Source organism: Neolamprologus multifasciatus, chromosome 7 (assembly GCF_963576455.1).
Source record: "Neolamprologus multifasciatus chromosome 7, fNeoMul1.2, whole genome shotgun sequence".
NCBI classification, from domain to species: domain Eukaryota; kingdom Metazoa; phylum Chordata; class Actinopteri; order Cichliformes; family Cichlidae; genus Neolamprologus; species Neolamprologus multifasciatus.
The window spans coordinates 51,815,199-51,842,115 of NC_140445.1; the positions used below are offsets into that span (position 1 = coordinate 51,815,199).

Sequence of the window (26,917 nt, forward strand, 5' to 3'; positions counted from 1 at the left end):
AGCTAAACCACTACAAGAACACATGAATGAACCAGCTTGACCTTGAAAAAACTGGCTTCTTCATTATAAATGTCATTCACACTGTGGGGATTAGCAAAAGAAGGTGATGGCCTATCAGACTAGGTGCAGTAAGGGGGCGGATGATGGGGTCTCATCTGCTGCACAGATGGAACCAGGCAGGGAGAGGATGCAGTCCATCAGCCCTCCCACCTTTCAGCCTACCCCTTCTTGTTTCCATAGCCTCACTGTTCTCTGCAGGTGGGAGTGAAATTCAGGAAAATGAACAGGAAGAAGAGCAGGCACTGAAATGATTGCACGCAAGCCCGTCATCACAGACAGAGTCAGAGCTGAATCAACAGGCCCCGTTATAAACATGTGCACATGGTGTCAAGATTCTTGTAGTTTTGTTAGTGGAAATTCTCTCGGACATGTAGGAGTCTTCCTTCCCGAGCTTGCTCTTATTTTTTGTTTTCATTCCCATGCCCCTGAACCTATAAATTCCCTATTTTTGCATTCTTTTCCAGGCCTGTCCCTCATCATGTGGAACGGACTCTACACAGCAGAAAAGGTCATCATCCAGTGGACTCTACTCAGTGAGGCTTGCTACTTTGCTGTGCAGTTTTTAGGTGAGTTTTCCAACACAGATTACAAGTTATCTTCATCTTGTTTTGTTTCATCCTTTTCTGCCTCATGCAGAAAAAGGATGGCTACTTTTGTCCATGTGGGAGTGTTTGCAGAAAGAAAAATGTGCAGGTAGTGCCCTCTTGTGTTCAGTGTGAGGTGTCACATCCTTCTATTTCAGATTTAGACACATTTTTATTTAAATCTTAAAACGGTACTTTTAAGCTCTTATGTACAATGAAGCATTGTGTGTATGGGTATAAATGGTGCTGTTTTTGTGTGTGTGGTTTTTTTTTTTTTTCATAGTTGGCATAAGTGTCAATTTTCATGTTGCTCTCTTTCCATAGCTGCTCAGGTAATTGATACTTTATGAAAAACAAGCAGGGAGTTTGCATATACGCACTGTCTTTATCAAAAATATACTGATAATTGTGCTGATTCATGCTTTTTTTCAGAGGCTGTTGTTGTTTATTATCATTTAATATCTAATTTAAGTAAATTTCTATTTGTGGTTTCAGTGACGTCCATCACTTTAGTGGAGATCGGCATCCTTCCCAACGCCGCCATGCTGCTTCTCCTCAGTCGAGTACTCTTCTTGCTGGTCACCATGGCTTACTACTACCACCTGGGCCGTAAGCCAAAGAAGATCTGAGCTGACTGTGTGATAACTTCCAGGGTGGGGACAGTTAAGCACAGATCACAAATGCGGGGCCAGAAGGTTTGGATTATGATTTGATTGGGGCTCGGAGCATTACTTTGCCAGTCAATGCCCCCTGCCCCCTTCTACAGGACCTAGCCTAATGTAACCCCCAGTATTTAAAAGATGGGCACAGTCTCATATTCCAGACTCTGCAACAAGAACAAGAAACCTCATAGTGAAAGTGAACTACTTTCACTGGGGCTGTGAGGTCCAACCCTGTATTCCTCCTATGTGCAGTTATTATTAAAACGGAGTTATTTGATTTGATTTGTAATATTAATTAACATTACAGAGTAGTTTTAAACACCTGAATCTATTGTTCATGTACAGCTCATGATTTCCCGACTCAGTATTTTGTGTCTGATAAGAAGTTGCATCGACGCCGTTTCTGAATCACACTCGAGGACCAAAAGTTTGTGCTGTCATTTGTTTGTTGTTTTGATGCTGTTGATGTTAAATCACACTATGTACTCTAATAACTGAGCTAGTGCATGCTTTCTGACGGCTTTCCAGTGAACACTCAAAATACACAATCCAAGGTTTAAGATTCGGAAAAAGCCAAATGAGTGACGATGAAAACTGTTCTAAACTGATAGCTTTCACACTGAAAAAAACCAAACTGTTAAAGTTCAGTGTTTACTCTGTCATGGCCATTAATAATATTCAGATCTAAATACTTTTCAGGGACTTATTATTATTCCTTGAGTGGACTATTTTGGACTATATTTTCATGTACTACTGACATTAATACATGCAATGCTGATGAACACATGAAGTTACTCATACAAGAGGAGCAGAGTAGTTCTCTCTTTGCTGTGTGTGCACTACAAGATGGGACTCTTTATCCCAAGTAACATTCAGACTACCTTAAAGCTAGTGTTACAAGACAACCACGTCAGTGTGCAGGTAAACAAATCTGAGCTGGCTGTACTTTGGTGATGTAGCACAGTTTTGTTTTTTTATATACACCATATCGTTAGTCTTGCCTTAAAACTACTTAAATGAACAGTCATCTACACTGCATCCTGCTTCCTGTACATATGTAAATAAAATTATTTACTATTCTGTGCTGTTCTTGTGAACCAAACAGGGAACTTTTTCAGTATTGGGTAAAATGATTTTCAATTCTAATCCTCCACCTAATTATTGTGTGTCTTATTTTGTACCTATTTAAGTGACATTTGTGTTTTGACATCATGCATGCGATGTAATCCACCAAAAGATCTGTAATCCATAAAACTTTGTAGCAAGTTGCCACAAACAGAAGACAGCAAAGCAGTAAATGGCTGAATTAACCAAAATGGCAAAAAAAAAAAACAACCTAAAAATGAAAAGCTGATTGATAAGACAGTTATACTGTATGTGCTTTAAAACAAATATCATATATTTGACAGTTTTCACCTGTTGCTGAGTACATTTCTACCTCCAAATCCTCAGCAATGCCCTCAGGTACATCATAACTCAGCTTGGTTTTGGAGCGGTGCCAGCAATCCAGTTTGTTGACTCAGCAGCACCTAAAACCTGATAGAGAGAGACACTCCCAAACACAGGCGACTCATTTGTAAGCTTGAATTTTTAAAAAAAGGGAACATACTGTAGGTCTTCAAAGGTGGTCCGTATTGTTACAAAAGACCACACTGAGTCCTGCCCTAGAAGGGAGTGACGCGTGATTGTGGGTTTGCAGTCCGGTGCTGAAGGCAGATGTGCTCGTTACTTGGGGCGAACTTTCAGTTCAGATAGGGAACGCGAAACATGGGTGAGGTCTCCTGTACCCCTGAAAAGTAGTAATTATCCTTTTTGCCAGGGTTTAATTAGATGTAGCTCTCCCGCGTGACGTTCTGTTCCTCAACCTGAACTGCTCTGTCCTGGCTAGCACGATAATTATGGCGTGTAAGAGAAATGCCATTCCATTTCCCTCAATACTGCGAGGCCTCAAATCATCAGCCTTACGAAAATGTTCAAAGCTCTACAAAGCAGGTTATTTTTGAAGTGATGGGCAGGCAGGAGGAGGACGGCAAAGACATGGCTCTTTCATCTTCTGGTTCTCTGACATAAATTAGCCAAAACATTCACAAGCAGCCAGTGTTCTTTGAGTTTGAAGACATGGCAAGTTGAGCTATTTATTCCCTCCTTCATCCATCATGCGTTATACTGTTGTGGATAGCATTCCTTACTCTGTTTCAAGTTGTAGCATTGTTTTATATGTATTTATGTGGTATATTGTACCTCAAAAATGCATTGCTATTGATTTTGCATTACAAAGTTTGAAATAAAGAACACCATTGTTTATTTTGAAGACATGACAATGTATCTAGTCACCTTGTTTCCTTGCTGTCCTTGCAATAAATGTATAGGGCTGTAAATATACCGTCATGTCTTAAATCACAAAGGGAAAGGTTTGTTTGTTTTTTCTTAGCAATGGACTATTGCAGTTATTTAACTAAAATATCCTCACATTTCCTGTTATTAAATCTAATGGCAGATCAACTTCAAATATACTAGCCTACCTAACGCCCAGCAGATAGGGAGCAACTTCTGCGCACAGGTAATGCTAGGGTGCAGTCTCTACACATCCCTTTCACTTGTCTGACACCGCCTAAAACGTTTTAGACCCTTCAGCAAAACATCCCGTTCAACTTGGCCAAATGCATCACCCAGCAAAAGATGAACTCCACGCGTTTGTTTTAACGTGTTTAACCAAGAAACTTAAGAGGAGGTGCGCAAGCCCGTGCTTTGTTTGGTGTTTTCTGTTTCTGTTGAGCGTGTCACAACACGATCATCTGTACAAATATAATTCGGTGAATTCCAGCTCGACTACATACTATTCCAGGTCTCACCTTTTCCCCGGGCTCTTCTTACCTCTTTACACACGCACAGCGTGCAAAGGGTGAAAAGAGGGATTGTGTGGCTGTGGAAACGTGTGCGTAGTTAGGGTTGTTTATAGGCAAAAGGCTCCCATGTGCCCCGGTTTTGTATGCATTCTCCCCACATTTTCCCATTTAATTTATTGAACCCTGGTTTACTGCTTGGGGGTGACATACAATGACTCATTTAGAAGCTGTGTGAAATGTTTCGTCAAGTTTAACCATCAGCACGTGTGCTGGTATAATCTGCATTACTTTACAAAGACTCTAAACGAGAAAATATCTAGACTGATATTTTCTGTTGGGGCTTAAGTCTTGTTCTCTCATGAGAGTTTAAAAGAAGTTGCAAAATGTCTGCAAAACTCACGGTCTCGACGCGATCAGGGTAATAATATTGATGATAATCTATCAGAAGACGGTGCTTCGTCTAATGCTGGGCCCCACATTTGACATCCGCTGCGAATAAAACTGCAGCTGCAACCGCAGAAAAAGCCACGAAAATCCTTTACTGATTTCTAAGGTGTTACAGGTGTTACACTGTTTTCATAGATGCCGTTGTAAACTGCGCAAATGCAATGTCTGACAGGAAGTTGAATGCTGTTTGTTTGTTTGTTTTTTGTTTTCTCCTGATGAAGAAAAGAAAACAATGTGCCCGTTGTGTAAATCAGACACCCACAAAAGAAAAAAAAGAGAAAAAACTCACAAGGTTGAGGTTGTGAAATTGTAATAAAAGAACTAGAAAACACACCTGTAGCCTGCAGTTGTGTTGCACCAGGAAGGCAGGAGAGGGTTAAATGTGGGTGTAACGAATTTGCCCCCTCACGCACATAAACCACACACAAACCAGTCAGACAGACACCATCATTTGTTTCTCTCACACTCCGAGACCAGACTGTTTCAACGGTAGACTCCTCTGTCAGCTCTGAGCACCTCCAGAGACGCAAAGTAAGTGTTTGCGATGTTTTTGTGTATCTAGCTAGTAATAACCTCAGAGTTACCCGCGCTAGCTTGTGAAAGCACGCCGTTGGAATGCCCCCTTTTTTGTACTTTGTTTGGAGACCCTTTGTTTAGTTTACAACGGTCTTTATGGGTCGTTTATTTTCTGTTAAAGTTGCTGGAAACTTGTTAATAGAGTGAGTACTTAATTTTGTCGGGGAAATTTGAGGAGCTGGTCAGTGGACGGTCAGCTAGCCGTGAAAGACACGAGATGCTATGTTCAGTGTCAGGCAGAGCCAGAGTTTCAGTCCCAGGAGTCATTCAGATGTAAAAATACTTTTTCAGCCAGATTCAAGTCCTCGCTTTTTGTCGTGCACGTTTAATGCTGGTGTATTGACTTTAACATGTTGTGTGAGAGCTATACGTGTTTGTAGGGCAAACGTTAAAACAGATGTTCAAGGTTCTGCTTTCGACATGGTGTAATTACATTATTTCGACCTTCCTGGACATTGAAAAAATGGCTGAGTGTGGATAATTGTTATGATTGGTATTCTGTGATTATTTTTTAGACTTTACACTTGAGCAAGTTTTAAAAAAACTAATAAAACAACTCCCCCCCCCCCCCCTTTTTTTTTTTAACGAGGCAAGGTAATGCAAAGTTTCAAGTGTTTAAGACCAGTGGCGTACCTATGAAATCTGGGGCCCAAACGTATGTGGTCTCACATGCCGGATCGGTATAATAAACATGTGAAAGCATGTGAAGTAAGGCTATTATAGTTCACTTAAATATATTTTCACATCTAGTTTTAGTTAACTGAAATATAACACAAACAAAAATGAACTAAAATAGAATTACAGGGAAATATTTTTAGTTTAGTTTTTATTTAAATTTGGCAAAGACATTGATAGATGTGTTTATTGAGGCTCAACTGCGTTTAAAAAGGAGATCAGCTTTGGGTTAGTATCTTGCCTAAGGATATTTGGCATACGGACTGGAGCAGCCAGAGATCGAACCACCAGTCTTCCAATTAGTAGATGACCTGCTCTACATTCTGAACTACAGCCACCCCTAAATATTAATAGATCAGTAGTGTCTAAATCCTGCCTCTGACATTTTCCATTAATACAGTTTAAAAATTGAGAAAAGCTAGTACTGAAACGAAAATTAAAGAATTTCCAAAAACAAGAATTAAACTGAAACTAAACTGAATTGAAATCAAAGTGCACATAAAACACATACTAATCAGAATATTGTAATAACTGATGTGAAGTGGTTATTAGAGTTATCAAGATTATCAGCATCAAAGTCTTTCTAAATATGAAATTTCAGCATAGTTCATCCCTTTAATGCAGTAATTACAGTGTGAAGTTTCAGGGTAAAAGAGTTCAAAGTTTTCTCGTCTTTGTTATACTGTGAGCACAAAACATACACAGAAAGATTACGGAAAATAAATCCGTAAATAAAATGAATTGTAATTAAAGTAAATTAGTTTCCAACAATTCCTATCAAAATCTTCTCCCATGTTGATCTTAATAAATCCCAATAAACTTGTGGTCTGAATATTCAAAGTAAAAAAAAACAGGTGACGCACTTGACACTAAAACGTATTATTTACATAGTAGCCAGTATTCGTGGTGGATATAAAATAACTTTTAATTACCCACTTATTGAGTCTGTCTGATATTGTCTGTAATCTGAGAAGATGGGGCTGTTTTTCAAATTTTATACATTTCTCTTCATTAATCCAGCTAGTTAAGTGCTCTGATACTTATCTATGGAACAAGAAGAACAAGAAGAACCAGAAACATTTTTGGCCATTCTCCAGCAGGAGTGGCCTAAACCTTTTGCACTTTTCACCATGGAGGCTCTGTGGGAGCACTGGGTCAAAAAAAAACATCCAAAAAATGGTGCTGTAATTCCAGGGTTTGGGTGGTCTTTCCACATGTTAGGGGCCTAGTAACTGTTTTATTTCTCTCAGTGCAACAGCCCTAATTGTAAGCTGAGATAGTTTGAAGGGGAAGCAATGAGTAAGCTACTGAAATTCCAGGTAACATCCAGTTAATACAGTCTTGCAGTCTTTCTGCATTTGTGGTATGCCTTTAAGCAATTTTGTGGTGTACGAGAAGAAGTTCAAGTCTGAGTAGGCAAATGAATTCTCAGTGACTGCCTGGGCTCAAATGCCTCTCTCTAAAGTTTAATGTAGAGTAGACTAAGGGACTATTTGATTGTTTGGTTATTCTGGAAGTATTTGTGATTGGACAAATTGTTAAATTTGTAAAACTGTATTTCAGGGTTTGGAGAACAATAGTAGATTGATGTAATCAAGTTACTCGGTGGTTTTGTTGGACCTATAGAGCCTATACAGAATAAAATCTCATTTTGGAAGCACCATAACAGGTATTGATGACTCGCTGTATAGGTCATCAGCAACTAAGAATATATATCAGCAGGGCTCTCTAAAAAGTGGACCAAACTACCAATGAAAACTAAAAAATGATGTATTAGAAAAGAGAACTTTCTGGCAAAATACCTTCCAGACAGAAGTCTCTTTAAAAAAAACTAAGCAAAAAACCCCTCTCCCACTGCTGTTGCGCCACAAATCTTTGTGTTAATAGATGAGTAATTACAGTTTTCTTTTTTTTTTCTTTTACTCTTCTTGGTCTAAGGTTGTCAAAAGAATTTCTGCTGTCATTAAACTTTGATATTTAATTCTGTTAAAATTAGATTCCTTTCTTTCCATTCATTATTTTTCATCCTGCTGCTGTTATGTATCATTCAATTTAGAGTTTGGTGGGGTTTTTTGCTACTCTGTGTATAAACAAAACAAAAAACAAAATGATTGTCTCGTTGCCATAAATGCCTCATCTTTTCTACTGAATAGTGGGGGATTTTTTTTTTTTTGGTTTCTGACAGTTTAAATGTCACATAAGTGGAAATTTGAAATCTGTCATCTCACAAAATTCCATTCATCCATTTTCTATGACCTGTAAGGGTCCGTGTCATGAGGACAGCAGTGTAAATATAGCTCTTCCTGTCCATCCTCACTGTCTTCAGCTCTTCTTGGTGTACCCAAGCTAGCTGAGAGACGACATCTCTGCTGAATGTCCTGTATCTGCCCCAGAAAATCTCTCAAACGCCACGACTAGGATGGGACAAGGAGGCATCCTAGTCAGATGTCTGAACCCCCCCATTTTGTCTTTTCTGATGTAGAGGAATGGTGGTTATACTCTGTCCTCTCCCGAGTGACTGGAGTCCTTACCCTATTTCTAAGGGGGAGCTCAGACACTTTTCAAGTCCTTTCTACTGCTTGTATCTATGATTTTGCCCTTTCTCTCATAGCTCACAGCCCATAGATTGTAGGAATCTTGACCAGTATATCGACATTTATTTGACAATGCTGGACTCCACTGTTTCACCACTTGTAAAAAAAAAAAAAACAACTCTCTGAAATACTTAAAAGTTGCTACCTCAAGTAGAGGAGTTTATTTTCAAACCGGAGCAGGGATTTGACCACTTTTCTGGCCAAAAACCATGACATCACAATTAGAGGTGCACATCTCACCCACACCACTTCACACTCAGCTTTTAATAGAAAACCAGAAACAGTAGAACCCCACCCCAGAAAACAAAGACGTAATTCTGTGATCACACACCTGATAACCTCAACCCCTTGGCTGTTCTTAGAAACCGAGAAACGGGAGCAAATCTCTCTCTGATTTATTGGCAATGATGGGAATGGATATGGTTGGATGGGTGGATAAAAATGTTGTCAATTACATGATATAGTGACTGTAGACCAAATCTGTGTTTAGTCTTGTTGCCACAGATGTGTCATCATTTTCATTTACGTGGGTTGGTACCAGGCACCCAACCACAGATGGGGAGTTTACTGATTTTTGTTGCCATACAGCTTGTCATTACATGCAAAATGGGAAATCCCCTCCATCCCTGAAAACCCACTGAGGTTTATCAACTAATAAAGCAACTGAACTGATAAAACATCGTCTATATTACCGACACCCCATGACTCAGGCGAATTAAAAACGTTCATAGACATAAAAAATAACATGTTGACGAAAGCTATCAATACTAGCAGTCCTGGTTCTCTCACCAGGAGACCGCAGAGGTGGATTTTACTCCAGGGGCTGTTTCTAGGAATGCATGCATTTTGAAGATGTTTTCTTTTGTTTTGTCACTGAAATGCAGAAGTAAACAACCTACAACCTGTTCGTGCATGGTGATCAACACTTTTTCAAATGTTAAAGCAGGATTCTGGCCCGATATTAAGAGCTTTAGTAGTACCAGGATGGTGTCTGGTGCATTCGTTCCAACACTGTGCCCTCACAGATGCGTAAGTGGGTCATATTAAATATGTTAGAAGGAGGTAGTAGAGGGAGCTTGGCACACTGCCTGACGTTTTGTGTTCAACACGACCATAGCTGATCAATGCTGGGTTCATTTCAGACACAGTTGCTGCCATCTGCCATTCGTGCTGTCTCGTCTCTGTAACCCATGCTTGTGAACTGACCCTTTGTACAAACACTTATTTCAGCGTAACGCGTTTAACCTTTTATTGCACCCAAAATACTGTTAGTAGGTGTTCGCACCTTACGCCAAACCACAGGGAGGGAGATGGAGGCTGTAAAGAGGGGGGGGGGGGGGGGGGGAAATGTGTGAGATCACGGGGCCGGAAAGTTCAGGTAATTCTGTCACGGTTTTATTCAGGGGAATTTTTTTTTCTATCCTGCACATTGTTTTTACACCAAGCTGAGCCTTCACTTAGTTCAAATTGTAGAGATGAAAAATAACCTTTCAAGTAAACTGCCTTTTGACATCAGCAGCAGCATACATATATTTTCTACTTGTAATGAATGGTTAAAATGCCACTCCTGGGTGGCTGTTTAGCTCCACTTCCCATTCCACTGCCGAGCCTTTATTTTCACATGCTTCCAGGAAGTTAACTGTGATTGGCTTTGACTGTGTAAGCTACGCAAAAAGAATTCTCTAAATGCATTTTCAACTTGATCTTGTCAGTGTGCGAGCTTCTATGAAAGCTATACTCCCAAAAGAGTATAACCTCAGTTACTGCCTCGTAATAAATTGGGCTAGCACGTTATCCTATTTATGTTTGTTGTTACAGAAATATAATAAGTAGCATTGAGGCATTGTTGGGAACTGTTTTCAGATGGACTGGGGGCTCAGTCAGCAAACAATGGTTGTCATAACTAAGCCTTTTTTAATCCCCGCTGCTGCTCACCATCTAGACATAAAGACCAACAATCTCCTTTAAGGATTATCTACTTTGCAAGGGTATCTGCTGTGTGGTTTGGGCTTTGCATTGTGTGTAGCTTTGTAAATATGAAATTGTGTTGGTATTTCTATCAGTATTTTTATGCTACATTTAATAAGTAATAATATTGAAAGGCTTTTGATAGAGCTGCTCTACAGACTGTGTATCTGACAAACAACTTAAAAGCACGAAAGCATGTTGAATCTGAAAGTATTCTTCAGAAAGCAATCTGAAGTATTTGTTTGTCTGTGTTTATGTTTGTGTAGTCTAAGTAACTCACACTCATGTGATAGTTACCAGCAGTTCAAATGAAATTTTATGGTAAAACCAGTTTGAACTACACTGAACAGCATCGAAGCTTTGGGGTTTGTTTGGGGTTTTTTTGCTGTTTTTGTCTGTTTTGTAGCTTTTGGCTTTATTTGTACAGTGAAGGAGATAGACAGGAAATGGGGGAGGAGGAGAGAGCGAGGCAGTGACACGTATCAGATCTGACCCGGCTAAGTTTAACTAACAACAAGTGTTGTTGAGCAGAACCTATTTTTCTTATTATCTTTAGGCTATAATTAATTTTCATGTTCTCTTCTTTGACATACACACTGTCTGGAAAAACACGGCAGCTTCCTTTATGCATAATCTGTAGACAGACTCCTTATCAAGCGAAGAGGAAACGAGATGTGATTAAGAGATGTCAGCAAAGTAAATTGTCTTCATTTGCAAGTCATTTGAGTGGATTTCCAAGATACATGTTGTTAATTTGAACTGTTGGTTAACATAGGCAAAAGAAAAAAGAACTAAATACATAATTACCTGTTACAGATACTGGAAGAAGGTTTAGATGAAATAAGTGACACAGGAAGAGAGAGCTTGTCATGAGATATACAAGTGCCTCCATGTTGTATTTCAGACTCCTCGAATAACCACAATAGCTAGTTATATTTCCAGTTTTTCCTTAGTATGAGAAAGCTGTGGTGAATATTGTCGTTGGACTGGTTCTGCTCAGGCTGAATCATGTTACCAGCGAGGCTTCATGAAGTGTACTGAGTGTGTGGTGCTGGCCTGGCCTACTTTTTTTCTTTTCTTTTCTTTCTTACTTTTTCTTTCTTTCTTTCTTTTTTTTTAAAAGGGAAAAAATTACTTGGAGAAAAGTCATCAAGTGCACTCTGTGTATGTATGAAACCCAAACAGGCTGTATGTGAGCATGAGGTAAACTACTGTAAAACAGTGCAGCTGATGATATTCCATTCTAAAACCAAGAATCTCAGGCAGTGAAAGTCTTTCCTCGAGGGTGTGATCACAGCAGTGTTCTGTCGTGTGTTTATTGGTTGTAGTTTTATACCATATAGGCTCCTTCATAAAATTCACTGCAAAAAAACTGTTGCTAACCGAACTCGTTGTTTCCGTGTTGTGTTATAGCAGTTGGTAGATTGGCCTAGTCTCTCTCGATTTGAGATAGTAGTACACGTAACCACACGAGCCGTCATCCTCTCCGCATAGCCGTCGTGACTTCACCACTCGTCACTTTGTGGTGGTCCTCCTGCCGCTCTTTCCAACCCAGGTGGTTCTTCTTGTTTGTCAAGAACGCAACTGCATTCGTTAACAAGTGTTACTGCAAAAACACGATATTTTCCAACAACAGGGCAGCAGTTGTCACACAAGAGGGAATATGTTGGTCGGTTGAGTTATTTAAGCCTGGAGAAATGTGACTGTTTAAAAATGAACTAGGCTAACGCTGCTTTGAAGATTTGAAGCTGTGTTTAATCGGGAATCCAGCTGTGCAGATTTCTCGACGTCCTTGACTCAAAGCTAACTTTCCTTGTTGTGTCTTTTCTTCATCTTGAGTCGGTTTGTGATCTCTCTCTCTCTTTTTTTAATCTCTTGCCCACGCTGTACTGTGATATAACTCTCTGACGTTAATAGCCAATAAATTCTCTTTTGTCTTCCAGAAACACAGCCATGGGGAATGGATGCGTTGCAGTCACCAAATACTTTCTATTTCTCTTCAACCTCCTCTTCTTTGTAAGTATCTGCACATGCATTGCACACACTGTTAGAGTAAACCAACTTTCACCTTGTCAGCAGTTTTGTTTAGCTAAGCTAGACAGATGAGTATGCTGCATCCTACACTTATGACGCACTTAGAGTTGCCTGATGTCTTTCAGGGTTATATTTGAATAACTGTCAGATGGTGCCAGGGGATGGTAGAGATACACAGGGAAATGTCGCTGTGACTCTCTCTGTGATAGGAGATATGAAGTTCGGTCAGGTCTAAATTACAACAGATGGTTTCTGTTTGTTTCCTAGTCGCTTGGGCTGGTCACAACATAAAGTTCAGAGGTTCATACAACCCCAGACTCCTAAAACTGACTCTGCGAGGATGTCCAGACCTTTCTAGTTGGTCTGTGGCTGTAAACCTGATGCAGACCTTTTGATGTGAATGCGCCACTGGTGTCTAATAGGAAGCGTGTGTGTCTGTGTCAGTGTTTGTACGTGTGGACAGATTAGTCTAGGGGAGGTTAGGGGAAGCCAGGAAGTGGTGGGCTAATGATGGCAGCCGGGAGCACAAGTCTCTCTAAATGAACGGCTCTTAACGAAGGCTTTAATTACTGCTGGGAGGTTGGGGAGGGACAACGATACAAGTGGATAGCTGGGGAATCAACAGAGCCTCTTATTTGAGAATTTGCCCCCTCTACAGTGCCCCACAATTTCCAAACAAGGCCCCGCTTAATTACATTGATAGTCTCAGCTTCATAGCCTCATTACAAGGGTATATAAAGTAAATCTGATAATTTTTTGGAGGCTTTAAGGAACCAATTACACTATGTTCCAGTTTCCAGTTCTGTTATGAATGCTGATGTTAATTGTGAGAAAAGCCTGTGGAATGACTGCCTCCACATCCTGTTTCTTTCCAAATGTTCTTATGAGAGAAAGAGAAAGGCAGACAGAAACACAAGGAACAAGATGCAATCAGATTTATCCCACATGTGACAGACCAAGAAAACAAAAAAGAAAAAAACAAAGCAACTACAAACCGTGTGTAAGACATTAGAGCACATATTGTGCCTGATTTTTCTCTGTCACCTCCACAGGTGTTTGGAGCCCTTATCCTGGGCTTTGGACTGTGGGTTCTGCTTGATAACAAGAGCTTCATTGCTGTTCTACGTAAGTACCTCCTCTCTACAACTAATGCAGATTTTATCCCCTGAGACGCATTCCTTAAAAGTCACGAGGGTCTGCTCACACCTTACTAAAAATGTGACTCACATATGAACGTTGATGACTTCCTGTGCACCCTGTAGAGATACAGACACACACTGACAGGCACATCTGTGAGAAGTGGGTTACTCAGGGGGGATGACGGGCTCTTGATTACTAGGGCATCTTAAAAGGTTTTATCTTAGGGTGGAAAATGGCAGTTGTACTCCACTTTCCACACTTTGAACTTGCCCGTTTTCTTAGTCCTACAGATGGCAGAGGTGCTAGATAAAATGTCCCACTTGTACAGATGTTCTCACATATCTACTTGTAGACACTGTATAGTAAGAAATACGTTATTATTGCAGTTATCAGCTTTCTCAAAGATAGAAATGTCTCCAACTACTGTGAAGAAGACTGGAGAAAGCATAATGAAGCCCATGTCCAGATTTGCCTGAAAAAGCAGAGAACCACGGATGGAAACTCTTAGTTGCCATAAATCTCTTTTATAAATGCTTTCAGTGTATTCATCCCAAGTGGAGCATTTCCAAGAGCAGCAGTCAAGTTTTTTTCTCAGTTTGTAAAGAGAAATTCCTTCTTTTTATTGTCTGGCAACTTGGTATATGTTGGAAGTCAGATGTAGACTTTCTTCTACGTGACTCTGATACCTCTTTCCTATAGGAGATCTGCATATGTCGTGTTTGCCGAAGCAGGGTCTAATGTTCCCTTTAACTCAACCTCAGATGAGTGGTTGAGACCTGATTCACTGTGCCAGGCTAGAAGGGCTGTGAGATTTACTGCTCTTAGACAGACTCAGTTTGAATCAGTCAAATTAGCTTAATTACTGTTTTGTTAATTCTTTCGGCGCCTTGCATTGTTTGGTTTTATGGCATCGGTTGAACTTTCCAGTGATTTTTAACAAGTACGATTAATGGACTAAATAGAAGTCTGAATGATCAAAAATAAAAGTTGAGTTCTTTGATAATGAGTTAAGAAAATTCTAGGTCAAGTAGAGCAGAAGTCATCTATATTTCGGTTGGAAGTTTGGGGTTATTTTTTCATTTTTTGCTATCTTGATCGATTGTTTGTGAAAAGACTAGAGTTTGATTAAAACAATCTCTAGAATTGACCTTTAATGTCCTAAAACTTATTGAGTCCAAGGTTGTTGTTCAGCTGAGTTTGGTTATCTCAAATTAGGCCTTCAGGAAATAAAGGCAGTAGAGTGTGCATCATCCTTTTCAGCCTCAGGCCTGTTGTTGTGATAATCCAGCTGTTCCCCAAGAGATAGCATGATTCATTCATACCTTATTCGTGCTAGGAGGAGTCTAATGACCTTCCCCCCTACTTGTATTTATGTTCCCTATACAAAGGACTGGTCAAACTCTGCTCCGCCTTGGATGTTTAACCTCACAGAAAATATCTTATCACTCTGCAGAAGAACAAAAGCTCCAGCCAGCTCTGTTTATTGACTCTTGTGCATTCCCCTCAGAAGCCTGGTCTGCCTATAAACAGGATCTTTGTGTTTTTAGTTTCCATTCTTTATGAGTTAAATTAGCAAAGGCCTTTGCAGCTGTCCCAGTGACTTCAGGCAGGGAAACTATGAGGATGTTGTGGTTTCAGGCGCCCCTACCCCCCTTTTTTAAAGTTAAAAAAGACATCTTCCCCTCACTATATACTCGTCTATATCAGAGCACTGATGTTAATAGTTTACTGTAACATGATGCCTTCAGTTTATCTTGCTGGCGTTTGCTAAAATACAGCTTGCATATTATTTAGACAAGTCAGCCTGGGAGTCAGGGAGAAGAGGTATGTGAGACGGAGAGCGCGCCAAAGCACAGTTTGGAAATGTGCTTCGTATTAATTCAGAAAGTTTTACAGAGGCACAGGGAGAGAAAAAGAGAACATGCTGGAAAATGATTTTCTTTGGACTCTTTCAACTTAGAATTCAGCAAAGTAAAGGAAAAAAAAAAAAGAAATCTGTGCGTATAGTCAAGTATGACTTTTCGCCATCTGTATGGAAGCTCAGTGTGTGGCTTCGGTCATGTTTACAGAAGGACCTGCAGCACCAAACAATCCTAACTCCTGCTCTCCCTTGCCAGCCGTCTTGAAGGGCACCATGAGTTTTCCTTCTTTAAATGGAAAGTTCCATGGAAACCACTGAAGTAACTATTTTAGAATATCTAACAGAGACCTAGATAGAAACTTGCCAGAGTAGGTGACAGAATAGCACAGTAACCAGGCTAATACATGCTGACTGCAGGAGGATGCTATGTTTTTGGTATTACTCCAGAAGCACACAGATGCAGGAAGCTTGTAAAGAACAGTTTCTGTTCTGCTGCTGCAACCTTTGAAACACCTGCAACTGGTCTTAGGAGTACAAGGAAACTGTTGTTTTGTTTTTTATTTAAAAAGGCTTCCTTTTTCTAAATGTGTGATGAAAAGATGGAAAGAAGAACTAAGCAGACTCAGTACCCCCCGATTGTGTTTTTCAGATAGCTGCTGCTAAGGTTTTTGTAGTGAGTTATGTTAACAATCTAAAACTAAGTGTGTTGAAACATTTCCGTTAACTGAAATTAGCCTGCATTTTATACTATGCAGGCGAATTAAAATATACAGCTTTAATTCTGTTTGGTGACATTTTTCATACAGAGGCTTGGATGTCTACATGATTGTATAATTCTGTTTGTGAACTAAAATGTTGCTCCTTACAAATACCCATGTTATTGCATTAGAGTTGCACTGCAGTTCCTCAAACTTCTGGGTGTATGTTTTTAGTTTGCGTAAACACCGGGCTGCATGAAAACCACACACAACATCTAATTTAAACTCTGTAGTTAATATTCATAGCACACCGGTTTACCATCTACATGGAAAATACATGTTTGCAGTCCACTGTAGCTGCATACTCTTCAAGTGAACCTCTACTTCAGTGCGTTGAATTACACTAACAAATGTAATGATGACAATATAGGAAGCAAAATGTCGGCACATATCTTGCTGTGTCATGTAACTTTTTCTTTGCTTTTCTCTCTCATCTGACTATGTAAATGTTGATTTGCTGTCTAACTAGAGCCTTAGAAATCTCTTACATGCATTAATATATTTAGTGTTGCTAAAAGTTCTCGCGCCGCTCCTAACTGTACCTACTGTATACTTTATGCATGTCCCCTAAATCCCTCAGGTTAATTACTGAAACCCGTGGACATCTGTTGCTTTTGCAGCTACTAGTTGGTTGCGTGTGAGGGGAGGGGTGGGCGTGCGGTTATGAGAAAGACAGAAATAACATGCCTCAGCTGAATACCGGATATAGAACATACAACATGGTTGTCTGCCTCCCTTTTAATGTTACCTCATAAACACTCGATACATGGTGACCTCATCACTTTCAGAAATTATTCTTAAACCACCACAGCATGCACTGTTATGGTAGCTCATGTTGAATCAGCAGTGTACATGCATTCAGTCACATCTTGTTCATAGTTTTGGTAAGTTTATATCACATATTTAAAGGTGTTTCAGTACTAACAAGAAATTACTGTAAATGCTGTAAAGGCTTCCATTTAGTGTTCTGACAAGTTGCGTGAGCTATAAAATATTATTTATAGTTAAGACAGGATATAAAAATGTGCTGCAGCCATAAAGATTTTCTATTTATCTTTGTTTAATGATGCATCCTGTTCCGATAAGTGCAGATGATAAAGTGTATCATGGAGGTTTTCAAAGTAGCATGGTGCTAGTTCAAGAAGAGCTAATATTCCTTCTTTGCAGTCATAAAGTAGAGTAATAAAGTTCAGCTTGATTTTAACACTCTTCAGAGATATTAATATTGACTGTGCATCTGACAGAGCACATATAAAGAAAAGCAACACAGCAATATATTCACAGATATTAGAGGTGAGGTGTCTGAGCCTTTCTGTCTGTCAGCTCTTTTACCAAACTGTCGCGAGTGAGTTATCTGATTTGCTGTTTTGTTTGCTTGGCTCAGGAATCCTTGATAAGATGGAGCCATTTGACAGAGCTCAAAATCTAGCCTCATCTGTGGATTGAGCTTGGAGTCTTTGGAGCTCTTCCAAAGCAGATAACACACAGAGTCACATAATGGCTCCAATTTATCTCCTCTCCAACCTTCCCAGTGCCGGCCCCCTCCTCCTGCAGAATCCCTCCCACTCTACATACCAGAAAGGGAAATCAATTTATCTCGCCACACACTGACTTGTCTCAGTCTACTCTGATAGAAAAACCTTTTGTGTGAGAAAAGAATGTGTTCTCACACAAAAGCTTGCATGATTTCAACATAGAAACTTTGCTCGGTGAACGAGGTTTGGCTAACCGTAACCTGTGTGTGTAAAAATGGGTTTGCAGAAGTAAAAAGGCCCCCACGTATGTGGTGCAAAAGTCGGTCTCATTTGGCCTGCTAGACACAGTTGCATTTGTATTACAGTTAGTGCAGAAAAAGAACAGAAGTCAGGGGCCTGTCACCATAAAAATCATGTTTGTGCCACCCTTTTAGATTTCAGGAATTCTATATGTTGATCTCTTTCCGTGTGCCCCTGCCTGTTTCCATCTTCTCCAGAGGAATCCTCAGATACTGTGAAAGTGGCCTCATACATCCTCATCGGAGTGGGTTCCCTGACGATGGCCATGGGCTTCTTCGGCTGCATTGGATCCATCTACGAAGTCCGTTGTCTTCTGGGTCTGGTGAGAAGCTACACTGACTTTAAACTCTTTTTAATCTCTTTTGCCTCTATCTGCAATCGAGTGCATAATTAAAACACTAAATACTGTTCGAGGTATTGTTTCCTACTTATTTATATTTATTGTCTTATCATTTTAAACACACAGAAGCTTAATTTTATTTAATGAAACATTCACCTACCTGCTTGAGCTCTCAAGGCTAAGAACATGTGATATATTCCTGCTGACATTAAAACCCTTCAGCATTTCTGCTAAATGTGTGCTGCCAGGCTATCACAGCATGTGTGGATTTACAGGTGGTGGGGTGGGGGGGGGGGATAAAGCCAGTAAAATGTAGGGGATACAACAAGAGTGGGGATGGGTGCGTGACCTACAGCGTTAAACCTGCAAGGGGTTAACTGAATAACTGCTGTGACCTACTTCTTCCAGTGACAGTGACCAGCTGGCAGTAGAGCCTCTATCTCTGTCTCTCTCTCACACACTCACACACACACACACACACACACACACACACACACACACACACACACACACACACACTGAGGGAAGCCTGGAAAAGCTGGATGTGTCTGCCCAAAAAGTGTTTTTCTCTTATTCTGTTTTGTTTCTATTTGTTACATGTGAATAAATTTCCATCTATTAGAGTTGATAATTTGTTTACTTTCTATCTATTCAGTACATTAACTGTGTGAGGGTGAAATGCAATAAAAAAAAAGTTAAGAGAACAGGATTATAAACATTAAAAGCTTTACCGTTGGCTGATCTCACAGTCGTCTCCTGCACTGTTTTCAGCACGGCTGCTATCTTAGTCGAAGTCCTGTTATGACTCTTTACATTTATGCTTCTGCAATATTCATTGGATGTCCTCCTGTGTGTCATAACGGCGGACCTGCAACTTGATTGTCATTTTTGTGAAAAGGATGAAAATATAGGGAAGCAAAACTGGTGAGCGGTCCAGAAACTCCTGCGTTTTGACTGTGCTCTGAGCTGACAGGAGATGGCTGGCTGACATGCACCATAATTCACATCACTTCTGCCGAATGTTCTTCTTCAGAAGCCCCAGAAAGTTCGAATAGAGCTCCATGTTGACAGTTTCACCGCGGGGAATGAATTCACTGTGCACCATGTTGGAAACTAAAGTGACTAGTATGCCCCCGGTCTCGCACCTCTCCCCACACACTTGCCTTAGGGCTTGGAAACTGTGGAGTCTGACACAAACTTCAAGTTGATTTGAAAAGACAAGTTAAAGTTTGACCTCTGTGCAAGTTTGAGGTCTGTGGTTAAATCATAGAGCACGGAATAAGATCTAAAAACAGCATTCATGCTGGAACTTGTCGGGACCAAAGCAGACATGTCTGAGAAGATAAGTTTTAACGTGAGATTAGCCTCATTAAATTCTTCTGAATCTGTTTTTAGAGGGTTTCATTCAGAAAAAGTGTCAACACTTGTTTTGGTGTTTTGGCTGCCCAAAAATAACCGAGCTTCATGATATTCAGGACTTAATAATCTATTTTCTATCTATCAGCTTGTTGAAAGTCTTCCTGCTGCTACTAAATAAAAAACCTAAACTAAACCAGCAGCCTATAATTACCTGAAACTGTACAAAGCTGATGGGAACTACAGATATATCTTCACCAATACAAGCTTTCTTACTTCATTCACTCCTGTTAAAAAAATAATTCTTTTATCTGCTTTAAGATTTGCATCAGTGTTTTTCATCTCTTATTAGTGGTTATGTAAAACTGACATACGTCTGTGTCCCCTCACAGTACTTCACCTGCCTCCTCCTCATCCTCGTTGCCCAGATCACTGCTGGAGTTCTCATTTACTTCCAGAGAGATCGGGTAAGAAGCTAGTTTAGTTTATCCTGCTTTACTCTCTTCCCTTATATTTTTAATTTCACATCTTCTTTCTTTTTGTGTTATATTTGTTTCCTTTTTTATTTTTACCATATTTCCTAATTTAACCTGTTGCCCCCGTTTCTCGTGCATTCTACCACCCACTACTCCTCCACCCTCTAGTACAGTTTGGCCCCACTGGGTACTTGTTTCCCCTTCACAGCTTTCGCTGACTGTGTGTACCTTAACCTGTAATCCAAAGTACAACAAATGGAAAGTTTCAGTATGTGAGTTTGTGTCATGTGATTGGATTGTGAAAAGTGAGATAAAGAAGGAGGACAGGAGATATGTGATAACAGTACCGGAAGTAGTTTGTAGGTTGCTGTAATCGAAGGCTTTCGTCATCATATTAGTGAGGTGGAGCGAGTGTGCTGGAGAATCACATTAAATGATGTTTTTAAAGCTTTGATCATATGAAATAAGTCTGTCTTCATCTTCTATACTTTAGTACTTTTCACCCCAGAGGCAGAAATTGTCATCATATTAAGTGTCATGTCACCCATTTCTGCTCTTTTTTTTTTTAATTTTTTAAACAACAACAACCAAACTGTGGCAAAGTTTAATCCTTTGATAGATGTTATTAGCTCGGCGGGGGGGGGGGGGGGGGGGGGGGGGGGGGGGGGCTTGAATTAGAAAACAAGCTGGCTAAAATAAAAACCATGACAAACAACACCAAAAAACAGCTTAAGATTTTCAAAACGTATTGGATTAAATTTTAAAAAGCTGTTGCGTAGCTGTAAATGTGTTTTTCTGAACTCCTGATGTTTTAATGTTTTCCCTCCTTAAAACCTTTCTTATACAGGTCAAACCAGTAATAGCACCACCTTTGTGTTGTTCTAAAGGGAGTGTTAAGTTGGAGCACATAAACATCTAAAACCGGTTTTGTTCTCTAAACATGGCCTTTCTTTTCCAAGACATAAAAAGCCTTTCCCTTGATAAACCTCACCACTGCGCTCAGGATAGGTGGTGGCTGTTTCAGCCCTCCAGCATTTATATGCATGTATGTGTACGTACATGTGTATCTGCGTATCTTGTAGCCCAAGACACCCTCCCTGTGTTTAAGGCTCACCACAGGGCAGGGTGGTGCCCATTCCCAGAATAGGGTGAGGCTCTCGCTGTAGAGCCTCAGAAGCTGCATCTCTGCAACCGCTCTGTGGTCGTACACACATAAACACGGAGTCGTTCTCTTGCTAAGCTGTATTTGAACAATGTTTGAGCCCAGCAAGAGACGACTGCGGCGGTGCTCGAAGAAACATAAATTTAAAATTTGGAAAAGAATGATCATCTGTGGGATTTCTGGGGGGTTTGTTGCTTGTTTATTTGTTTTCCTTCATCACCACTGTTTCACTTCCCCTCTCTGGCTGGTGTTCAACCTTTTTTTTAATGCCTAAAATAAAAATCACTTTTATTTACGTACAGCCATGGTGTGTTTTCTGATTCTTAGACACTGATAATAATATACTCGTATTCAATTCCAGTTGGCATATGAGATGGACAGCATTATTAAGACTGTGATCATCACCTACCCCAATAACAGGACCACAGAGCACCCCTTGGACTACATTCAGAGGACGGTGAGTTGACGCTTCAGTGTGTTTCCACGCCTTGTCGACCCCCCCTAAAAAACCCCTTTGTTTTTCCACAGTGGAAGTTATTTCAAATCACACAAAGTAAACGTAATCAGCCATTTGTTTAGATTTCAGTTTGGATTGTTTTGGTGGCAGGCGTGATTACTCTAAATAATTCTTCAAGAATCACATTACAATACATTATAAGCAGCTTTTCTATCCTTTTTAATGCGTAACTCAGTCAGTCAACAATTATCATGCAAGCAGCTAACAGTGTGATTGCAGCTTTCCATACATCAGGAGAGACTAATTGTGCTGAATAGTTGTAGGTCTGTAACCTGCAGCCTTCGTCTAACTTAACTTTCATCCAATCCGATGGGCTCCCTAAGTTCCATCACATCCACCGTTTTCTGGAGACAGCCTTTTCAGAACTCTGCAAATAAAACTGATCTGAGGGATACGTGAAAATATACGTATGCTTTGCACTTTGGATGAACTAACTCATTAAACTAATCAGCCTGTACCCAGTTTCTTCCCTCTCTTCTTCCACCTTTCCCTCTTTCTTGCCAAGCCTCTTTCCTCCTGGTCTTTCTGAAAGCAGCAGCCAAGAATATATTGTTCTCAAATATCATAATACAAGTACTCATTCACAGAGCCAAGGGATTTGCTAATTTTGGATCCAGTTTCATTTCCAATTCATTTTTGTCTCTTTTAAAGAAATAAAATGCAGCAAAACCTTTTCAATTCATCCTCTGTGGGGTTTTTTGTGTTTCTAATTTGTCTCACATCCTTGCTTTCTCCCATATTACCAGATGAAATGCTGTGGTTTTACTGGGCCGGGCAACTGGTCTGAGAACCCTGTGATCAAGAACAGCACCCAGGTGCAGTATTCCTGCTCCTGTCGTAATGATTCCTTGCCTGGAGTGGAAAAGGTGCTAGCAGGCCTGTGTTCAACCTTGTCCTCGGATCCACCTGTTTATGAAACGGTAAATAACACAATGTAAAGTCTGCAGCCTCCTGTCTGTGCGCTAAGAGTTGAAAATTAGGCGAGCAACTGTTAAATTATACAACCAAGACTGAAATTGTTTTATTTCCATACCATGATATCGCTGCTTATACAAATTATTATTATTATTATTATCATTATTATTATTGGTATTTTCTTTAATGTTTTCTCCAGGCAGTGGGACAGCCCCAAAATATTGTAGTAAAATTAATAATATCACAGTATTAAAACAAAAAAGTAACTGATGATCTGCATTTGATTCGGCCTTTCTACGTTAGAGAGGCAGGGCCGAGATGGTTTGGACACGTGCAGAGGAGGGTTAGTGGATACACTGGACAAAGGAAAAGAAGAAGGCCACAAAGAAGATTCATGGATGTAGTGAAGGAGGACGTGTAGACGGTTGCTGTGACTTAGGCGAATGTTAGGGATGGGATGAAATGGAGGCAGATGATCTGCTGTCATCAGAGTATTATTACAGTTATTATCACTGCAATAAAAAGGTATCTTACTGTTACGCCCCTAATCTAGGCGTGTAGAGACGCACATAAGGTTGGAGGAGAGAGAGACAAATACCCGCCCTGGTTCCCAAGCCAAACATCCGAAACCAGTTGTGAGTAAAAAAAGGTGATTTATTGACGGTGATGAAGCACAGCTCCAGGGTGAACCCAGGCCAAAATAATAAACAAAACCAACTAAGTCCCACCAGAGAAAACTAACTAAACCCTACGAAAGAAAACAGAACAAACAAATAACAATACTAGCCCTCGCTCCCTAACCCGGAAAACAGGAGAAAACTGTCCCCAAAGAAAAAGGCGGCTCACCCCTTCCGCTTCAGCCTAAGGGTGCCGAGGCACTAAGTTAACACAGCTCTCACAGAGCACGCTCACACAAAGGTACAACAAACGTATAGGTTGGTAACCAGGGTCAGGACCGCGTCGGCTGTCAAGCTGCTCGCTCACTCCACACCCTCTCTCCCCCTCTCTGGCGGGAGCTGTCAGAGCGGCTTTTTGAACACTGTCACGTGTTCCACGGTCCAATCAGCTGCTCACTACTCATCATTGGGGGAGGGACCTGCAAAGAGTCTGAAACACAGCAAAGAGACACAGACAGAACAGCCCACACATTGCCACAGCCGTAACACCCCCCTTCCCAAAATCAAAGACATCTCCTTTGTAGTTGCTTCGAACAGTTTCGTTTAGAGGAAGACACGGGATAGGGCATCCGCCAACACATTCTCGGTGCCCTTCTTATGGCGGATTTCCAAATTGAAGTCCTGCACCAGGAGAGACCATCTCATCAGCCGTTGGTTCGAGTTCTGCATGCGCATCAGGAACACCAAGGGATTGTGGTCGGTATAAACGATCACAGGCGAGGGGCTGGAACCGACGTACACCTCGAAATGCTGCAATGCGAACAGCAGAGAGAGGGCCTCTTTCTCAATCGTGCTGTACCCTCGCTGATGGACATTAAATTTCTTTGAGAAATAGCCGATTGGGTGATCCACACCATGACGGTCTTCTTGCAGCAATACGGCACCTGCTCCGTTTGCACTAGCGTCTACCTCTAATTTAAAAGGGCGCGCAAAATCAGGGGCAGCCAGCACTGGCGCACTGCACAGGAGAGTCTTAACAGCCTGGAACGCACCCTGACACACAGAGGACCACACAAAAGGTTTCAACACACTAGTGAGGCTAGTGAGGGGTGCGACCACTTCTGCGAAATTCTTACAGAAACCCCGGTAGTAGCCCACCATGCCGAGAAAACGACGGAGCTCACGCCTAGTCCGGGGGGCGGGAAAATCCAGTATGGCCTGGACCTTGGCCAAGATAGGGCGCACTTGTCCCTGACCCACTTGTTTTCCTAAGTACATCACCATGGCCTTACCGAAATCACACTTGGCGAGGTTGAGGGTGAGGGATGCCTTATCCAGGCGATGGAACACATCAGTGAGTGTCTCCAAATGCTCTGGCCAGGTGTCTGAATAGACAACAATATCATCTAGATACACCTCACACTTGCGGACGCCTCCCAGCACGATATTCATGAGCCGTTGGAATGTGGCGGGAGCGTTGCGCAACCCGAAAGGCATGACAGTGTACTGAAGAAAGTGGTCAGGTGTGACAAAGGCAGAGATTTCGGCCGCACGTGATGTTAGAGGAACTTGCCAATAGCCCTTTAACAAGTCCAGCTTGGTAACAAACTTCGCAGAACCGACCCTATCGACACAATCTTCCATCCTGGGAAGAGGATAGGAGTCAGGTTTGGTCACGCTGTTCACCTTCCGAAAATCCGTACAAAACCGCGGGGTCTTATCCGCTTTAGGCACTAGGAGACACGGGGAACTCCACGCACTAGAGCTAGGAACAGCAAGACAGTTTTCCAACAGATAAGAGACCTCTGTCTGGAAAAGAGCACGTTTAGTGGGATTCACCCGGTAGGCATGCTGTTTGATTGGAGGATGGTTCCCCACATCAATATCATGCTCCAGCACGGTGGTACAGGATGGTGTGTCCGAGAAAAGATTAGGATGATTCTCAATCAACCGACACACGTCGTTTCGAACATCCTCATCTATCTCAGTTAAATGTGACCTCAAATCACGTAGGATTTCAGAATTCCTAAATCGTGCACAGCCCACAGCACCACCAAAAACCAAATCATCACCTACTGGGTCATACCGGGTTTCGGAACCTGGCACCCCCACAGTCGCAACTGTTGACACACCACCAGCAAAGTAGGGCTTCATCATATTAATATGACACACACGACTCTTTTTCCTCCGCTCTGGGGTGTCGATGACATAATCCGTGTCACTCAATTTCGCCTGCACTGTGTACGGACCACTGAACCTAGCCTGGAGAGAAGATCCAGGGACCGGTAGGAGTGTTAAAACTCTATCACCAACCTCAAATTGCCTTTGCACAGCTTTTTCATCGAATTTCCTCTTCATCTTACCTTGCGCTGCAACGAGAGCATCGCGTGCGATTGCACATGCCTTATGCAAGCGCTCTCTAAATGAACTCACATAATCCAACACATTTTCCTTAGGAGCTTCGGTGTTGGACAGGAAGCTCTCTTTGAGCAGTCGCAACGGGCCACGCACTGTGTGACCGAACACCAGCTCAGCAGGGCTAAATCCTAGCGACTCCTGCACGCTTTCTCTCACTGCTAAAAGGAGCAGCGGCAACCCCTCATCCCACTCCTTCTCAGACTCAAGGCAAAATTTCCGCATCATAGATTTCAAGGTCTGATGAAACCGCTCGAGTGCACCTTGCGACTCCGGATGATAGGCACTAGATTTCTGGTGTTTAATGCCAAGTGATTGCAAAACTTGAGCAAAAATCTTAGACGTGAAATTAGAGCCCTGGTCGGTTTGGACAGCCTTTGGTAACCCGAAAGTAGAAAAGAAGTTCACCAACGCCTTAACAACTGGTTTAACCCTAAGGGTGCGCAATGGGATTGCCTCGGGAAAACGTGTAGCAATGCACATCAAAGTCAGGAGGTACTGGTGGCCCGACTTTGTTTTAGGAAGTGGACCAACGCAGTCGATGAGTATGTGTTCAAAAGGTTCCCCTAAAACTGGAATAGGGTGTAATGGAGCGGGTGGAATGACTTGGTTAGGCTTACCGCTAATCTGACAGGTGTGACAAGAACGACAATACTTAACAACGTCATTCTTCAATCCTGGCCAAAAGAAATGACGCAGAATGCGGTGGTAGGTTTTTCTAATACCTAAATGTCCAGAGAAACTGTCATGGGCAAGACTAAGAACTTTGTGTCGGTACTGTTGAGGCACCAGAACCTGCTTAAACACATTCCAGCCCAGATCACCAGCAGTAGGCGGATACCAGGTGCGCATCAGCACATCATCCTCAACACTGTAAACACGAGGATACTGGTCACTAGAGTTGGCAGCTGAAAAACAACCCACAAGAGTCGGGTCACTGTGTTGTGCCAAAACAAAATCTCTTCTGTTAACTCCCAAAGGCAGTTGAGATGTCACTGATGGGCTAATAGACAGCATCGCCTCAGAGTCGCCCGTCTGCGGGTCACAGGTTTTAGATTCAGACTCCGGCTCATCACCAGCGCAGAGAAAAGAATCAGACAAATCAACATCACCATACCTGCGCTTGTGTGCGCGAGTTA

The 26,917-nt window shown here is 41.4% G+C and overlaps 2 protein-coding genes across 4 annotated transcripts in view; both read left to right on the forward strand.

Moving 5' to 3' along the window:
- Positions 1–9,776, forward strand: part of tp53i11b (tumor protein p53 inducible protein 11b) — a 48,532-nt gene extending 38,756 nt beyond the window's left edge. For all 3 annotated transcript variants that reach the window (XM_085167752.1, XM_085167750.1, XM_085167753.1), the window contains 2 exons: positions 525–626; positions 1,140–9,776. In XM_085167752.1, the coding sequence (XP_085023878.1) occupies positions 525–626; positions 1,140–1,273 (236 nt within the window). In that variant the 3' untranslated portion in view covers positions 1,274–9,776. The remainder of the gene's footprint in view (positions 1–524; positions 627–1,139) is intronic.
- cd82b (CD82 molecule b) overlaps positions 5,008–26,917 on the forward strand; it is a 28,757-nt gene continuing 6,847 nt past the window's right edge. Inside the window, exons 1-7 of the mRNA XM_085167748.1 lie at positions 5,008–5,130; positions 12,356–12,428; positions 13,499–13,571; positions 18,178–18,302; positions 20,069–20,143; positions 21,676–21,771; positions 22,578–22,751. Of these exons, the coding sequence (XP_085023874.1) occupies positions 12,366–12,428; positions 13,499–13,571; positions 18,178–18,302; positions 20,069–20,143; positions 21,676–21,771; positions 22,578–22,751 (606 nt within the window). The 5' untranslated portion in view covers positions 5,008–5,130; positions 12,356–12,365. The remainder of the gene's footprint in view (positions 5,131–12,355; positions 12,429–13,498; positions 13,572–18,177; positions 18,303–20,068; positions 20,144–21,675; positions 21,772–22,577; positions 22,752–26,917) is intronic.